A 5,318-nucleotide genomic window follows, 5' to 3' on the forward strand; every position below is an offset into this window, starting at 1 on the left:
AGCATTGAGCTGAGGAGATTGGGGTCTCTTCCAAATTTATTCCTTCCTTGATGAAGGATCTGCACTATGCACTTGCTATTCCTATATCCTTTAGTATGGTCTTTTAGCTTTTATAGTAATCACTTTTTTTGGCTATAAATTCTTTATATTAATTTTTGCATGTTCAAATTATTGGTGTGGTTCATGTCCTTCCTGGGCCCTGACTGATACAGGCCCTGTTCATGGTCAGATACAAGGCTGTAGTAAAGGATCCAAAGCATATCATAACCTATGAAGGTCTGCAAAACTTCAGAAATTTTTAGATGTGGCACATAACTTGGAATCCATAGATGACGCAAATGGTTAATGCACTCAGCTGCTAATCAAAGGGCTGGAGGTTTGAGTTCATTCAGGGGCACCTCAAGGGGAAAATTGCCTGACGATCTACTAAAAAATCAGCCACTGAAAACCCTATGGAACACAGGTCTAATGTAATACACATGGGTCACCATGAGTTGGTATACAAATGGTGTGGCAGCAATGTCTGACCTCTAACTTCACAAGGGGGAGGAGGATCAAGAGTAACAGCTCAAGGCTGATTCCTGAGAGAGGGCAAACATGCCTTCAACCTTTTCACCAATTCTGACACCAAGTGTCCTTCTCACAGCACTCTCTACTTCTCTGCTAGGTTCTATAATTCATTGCAATGGCCACACAGAACTCACACACAATACTAACAATTATGGGGTTTTAGAGAAGTAACTAGTTATAAATTCAGGACCAGAAACAACTCAGGACACACTTCTTCAATCACACTAACCTCTTCTCAGCAGTGCCCACAGGGATACCTCTCTCTGGCCCTTGGCTTGTGGCCCTGGGGCCCCTTGGCCTCTGTTCTGGTAAGGCAAATGTTACAAAGCTCTTATAGCTCTGCCAAAGTTAAGTGCTCAGAGATGCCCCATTCTGCCAGTAAGTCTCCTGCCTCAAGGCAGTTGTTTTCTTGTTCCATGAGCCAAGAAGCCCACTGCACTGACTCCTACTGCTCCTGCTCCTGACAGTTTCCTGGTTCTACTGCCTCTGCTTCTCTGCCACGTCTTCTCACCACCTTTCTGGTGTTACAACCCTCTGGCTCCTGGATCAAGGAGATTCTGCACAAGGATCTCAGGTCCAAAGGACATGCTCCACGCCTGGCTCTTCTTTCTTCCTAGTCATGAGATCCCCCCTTCTTGCCTCAGGGATGGCTCAGTTAAGCCTAGTGGGATGGCAAAACTGACCAATCCTCACGTTAGGGTTCCATACACCTTATTTGCATAGTTCCACACCCATAAGAGTGCCATGAACCTTATTACATTATTAGCAAGCTATCTAATCCTCCTGGTGGGGCCCAAGAACCTCATGTTTGCATAGTCTCACCCAGTTTGGTGAGAATTACAAAGACTATGGCTATAATCTAGGATATCTCCTTGAGGACTAAGGTGCGCCTGACACAAGCCATGATATTTCCAATCACCTTGTATGCATGTGAGAGCTGGACAATGAATAGGGAAGACCGAAGAAGAGTTGATGCTTTTGAGTTGTGGTGCTGGCGAAGAATGCTGAAAGTACCATGGACTGCTAAAAGAACTAACAGATCTGTCCTGGAGGAAGTGCAGCCAGAATGCTCCTTGGAAGCAAGAATGGCCAGACTTCGTCTCACCTATTTTGGTCATGTTGTAAGAAGGGACCATTCCCTGGAGAAGGATGTCATGCTTGGTAGGGTGGAGGGTCGACGAAAGAGGGGGAGGCCTTCAACGAGATGGATTGATACGGTGGCTGCGATGATGGGCTCGAGTATAGCAGGGATTGTGGGGCTGGTGCGGGATCGGGCAGTGTTTCGTTCTGCTGTGCATGGGGTCACTATGAGTCGGAAACGACTCGACGGCACTTAACAACAACAACAACAACATGGCTATAATGGCCATATTAAGTAATTCACTGCACTGCAGTTAGTGTTGATTTGATGGCAACTAGTTTTTGTCTTAATTTACCTACACCATTTCTGTTCTAAAGTCAAAATCCCACCATTAAATAGCCACTCCTCTGGTCTCTCCTGTAGCAGTGCAAACATCCTCAGAAGAGAGAACACTGACAGACTTGGACCTCTAAAGGAAGCCTTTTTGCCTCAGGTTTAACCCTAAAAGTAAGAAAACTCAGATGTCTCATTCCTTGGTCTTCCCTAAATATAGTGAGAAGAGCTCAATTTATCCCTGAATGCTGCTTGTTAGTTTCAGAGTCTGATGAAAATAAAACCCACTGCCAGTGAGTTGATTCTGACTCATAGTGACCCTATAGGACAGAGTGGAACTGCCTATAGGGTTTCCAAGGCTGTAAATCTCTACGGAAGCAGACTGCCTCATCTTTCTTCCACAGAGCAGCTGGTGGGTTCAAACCACTGAAATTTTGGTTAGCAGCCAAATGTCTTAACCACTGGAGATCCTTCCACAAAGATTTACAGCCTCGGAAATCCTATATGGTAGTTTTACTCTGTCCCACAGGGTTGCTATGAGTTGAAATGGACTAAACAGCACAGGGTTTGTGTAGGTGGTTGTCCTAATAGTCATTGTAATCCAAAAATAAGGACTTATCAAGGGGAGAAGAAAAAAAATAAAGTATCTTAAATGAAGGGAACAATATAATAACAACACTTAGGGGTGGGAGATATTCTCTGCACATATAAACATCTGTGAGATATTATTAAAGCCAAATTCTGGAACCGTACAGTGGGATGGGGAGGCAGAACCACCAAGCAACTGTTTTTTTTTTTAATTTTTAATTTTTTTTGTTTTTGTTTTTTTGAGGGGGGTGGATTGTGAAACTTGTAAACAATACTTGGGGAGCCAGATTTGCCCCATCCTCACCTTCCATCATGAGAACCACAATCCCTCTAGGCCTGCTTCTGTCATGCTCTTCCAGTCACCCCCACCCCCCCACCCCAGGGAGGTGTGTTGAAGTACTTCTATATCCAATTCTGAACATTCAGCCACCACCTTGCACTGTTCCAGTAGTTTGAAATGGAAAACAGAAAGCACATTCACACTCAGTATCTCAGAAAAAGAAGTTTATGTATGTCCACTTTACAAGTCAAGAAACTGAGGTCCAGAGAGATTAAATTACTTTGTTGACATCCCAAGGAAAGCTACTGGTTGAATCAAGACTGAGTCTCCAGGCTCTGAGTCAAGAGCACTCCACTATTCCAGGGAAAAGAATCTTGCACAAGCACTGGAGCAAACACAGCTAGAAACTCACACCAGGGAGGGGCTTTGAAAGTAAGCCAGTCTAGTCCAACATGAAAATGCATACTCAAGTAATACTTACCTAGAAACTCAGTGTCCAGATGCAGAAAAAACTTCTCCAATTTTTTGCCCAAAAGAACAGGGCACTCCCCCATGGGCGTGTTGGCTGTGCAAACCAAGCTAAACCCACTGCCATCAAGCCTGCTCAGACTGATAGGGACCCTAATACGACAGAGTAGAATTGCCCCATAAGGTTTTCAAAGCTTAAATCTTCACGGAAGCAGAAGGCCTCTTTTTCTCCTGCAGAGTAACAGGTGGGTTCAAACCGCCAACCTTTCGGTTTGCAACCGAATGCTTTAACCACCGCGCCACCAGAGCTCCTGAAGGCGGTGCAATGTGGGGCAAATTATCCAGTTCTCTTACCACACATGGGGTCGCTTTGATCAGAATCGACTTCATGACAACTGGTTCCTACTATGCAGCCCAAAGCAAACAGGCCCTTCGTTTTCACGTGACAAAACACAACTAATTACGATTGATAGCTTTGCAAAGCCCACGCTCAAACTGTCAATTTATGGGATGAGAGTGAAACCAACCTCGCTGGATAGGCTGGCTTCTAATGCAAAAACGTAATTCTCCAAAGGCAGACATTCTCACACTTGAAGAGGCATGAGAATTACCTGGTTTTACTGAAAGTGCAGAGTCCAGGGCATGCTCCAAGGGACTCTGTTTTTTGGGCTGGGGGTAGAGTGGGGAACACGCAATTTTAACAAGCACAAACCCCTCCGCGCATGTGACCCGGGACTCGCCTGGTAACACTGCCTGACAAGACGCCCAGTGTGGCGTGAGGCCGCAGGCCTGTGTTCCTGAGCCCAGCCCGCCCTCCCTGAAGTCCGGAAACGCCGGGAATGCTCTGGGTCGCCAGCCTCGCCAGGCCGCCCCTGCTGTCAGGCCTAGAGTACCATGGGCACCAGGGTCAGGGAAGGCCACGGGCGCGGGGAAGGCCATGGGGCAAAACCGAAGGGGTGAGACAGCGAGTCCCTCCGCAAGCGTTGCAACCACAGCCTCCCTCCCCGCCGGTGGTCCGAACGCCCTCCGAACGGCGCCACTTACTGGCCATGGCTCTCCGGGGAAGCACCATGGGATGCACCGGCTGAGCCGATATTTCCGGCTGATGGGGGCGTTGGCGCGTCAGCCAGGGTGAGAAAATCCGGAGTCCTATGCTCCGCCCCCCACCGCCCGCCCTACCCCACCCCGCCTTGTAGCCCGCGGGCTGCGGGTAGAGCGCCATAATTCAAGTCGTGTGTTTGCAGTAGTGTAATATCTTGAAAAGCAAAGGAGCAAAGAGAGCGTAGTCTAATGACGCGGTAGTCTGCTAGTACTTGTTTAACAGCCTGGTGGGGTGTGAAGATGGCGGGAGGGCACTGAAAAAACCCTTATAGTGTAGCGTCTGCAGATTCTCTGCCAAAGAAGGAAACTTCTTGCAGGTTGGATCATCCCTGTGGTGTGGGTATTACCATGTGGTTCTCAGAATAAGTCGTCCGTCCCTGGAAACCAAAAACCAACCTCAACACCGTGAAGTTAATTCCACGCATAGCGACCCCTCCTTGGGTTTCCCAGGTGGTATCTCTAACCTAAGTAGATTGCCCACTCTGCCTTCTGAGGAGTGCCTGTGGGTTTGAACCGCCAGCCTTCTGGTTGGCAGTCAAATGCCTTAGGCGCTATGCCACCAGCGCTCCCCTAGTAGTTAATCAGGAGATAGAACTATCCTGGTTGGTTTGTTGTTGTTATGTGCGGTGGAGTCGGACCGACTCATCCCCTCCTTGGGTTTCTGAGGCAAGTATCACTACGGAAGTAGATTGCCCCATCTTCCTTCCCAGGAGTGGCTGGTGGATTTGAACTGCCAGTGTTCTGGTTAGCAGTCAAGTGCCTTAGGCACTATGCTACCTACCAATGTTGGTTTAGGCATGCAAAATGTCAGTGGGATCTATACAATAAAAGCCAAACCCACTGGCATTCAGTCTATTGCTAATCATAGCGACCCCCATTGGGTTTTCAAGGTGGTAA

The 5,318-nt window shown here is 47.6% G+C and overlaps 1 protein-coding gene across 1 annotated transcript in view; it reads right to left on the reverse strand.

Moving 5' to 3' along the window:
- The window catches only part of NIT2 (nitrilase family member 2), a 26,642-nt gene extending 22,100 nt beyond the window's left edge, over positions 1-4,542 (reverse strand). The window contains exons 1-2 of the mRNA XM_042781645.1: positions 4,270-4,542; positions 3,848-3,989 (exon numbers count right to left, since the gene is read on the reverse strand). Coding sequence (XP_042637579.1) covers positions 3,848-3,989; positions 4,270-4,542 — 415 coding nt within the window. The remainder of the gene's footprint in view (positions 1-3,847; positions 3,990-4,269) is intronic.
- Positions 4,543-5,318: the final 776 nt, after the last annotated feature.

This window comes from Orycteropus afer, unplaced genomic scaffold (assembly GCF_000298275.1).
Source record: "Orycteropus afer afer isolate SDZICR_OR568_19922 unplaced genomic scaffold, OryAfe1.0 scaffold00143, whole genome shotgun sequence".
Lineage (NCBI taxonomy): Eukaryota > Metazoa > Chordata > Mammalia > Tubulidentata > Orycteropodidae > Orycteropus > Orycteropus afer.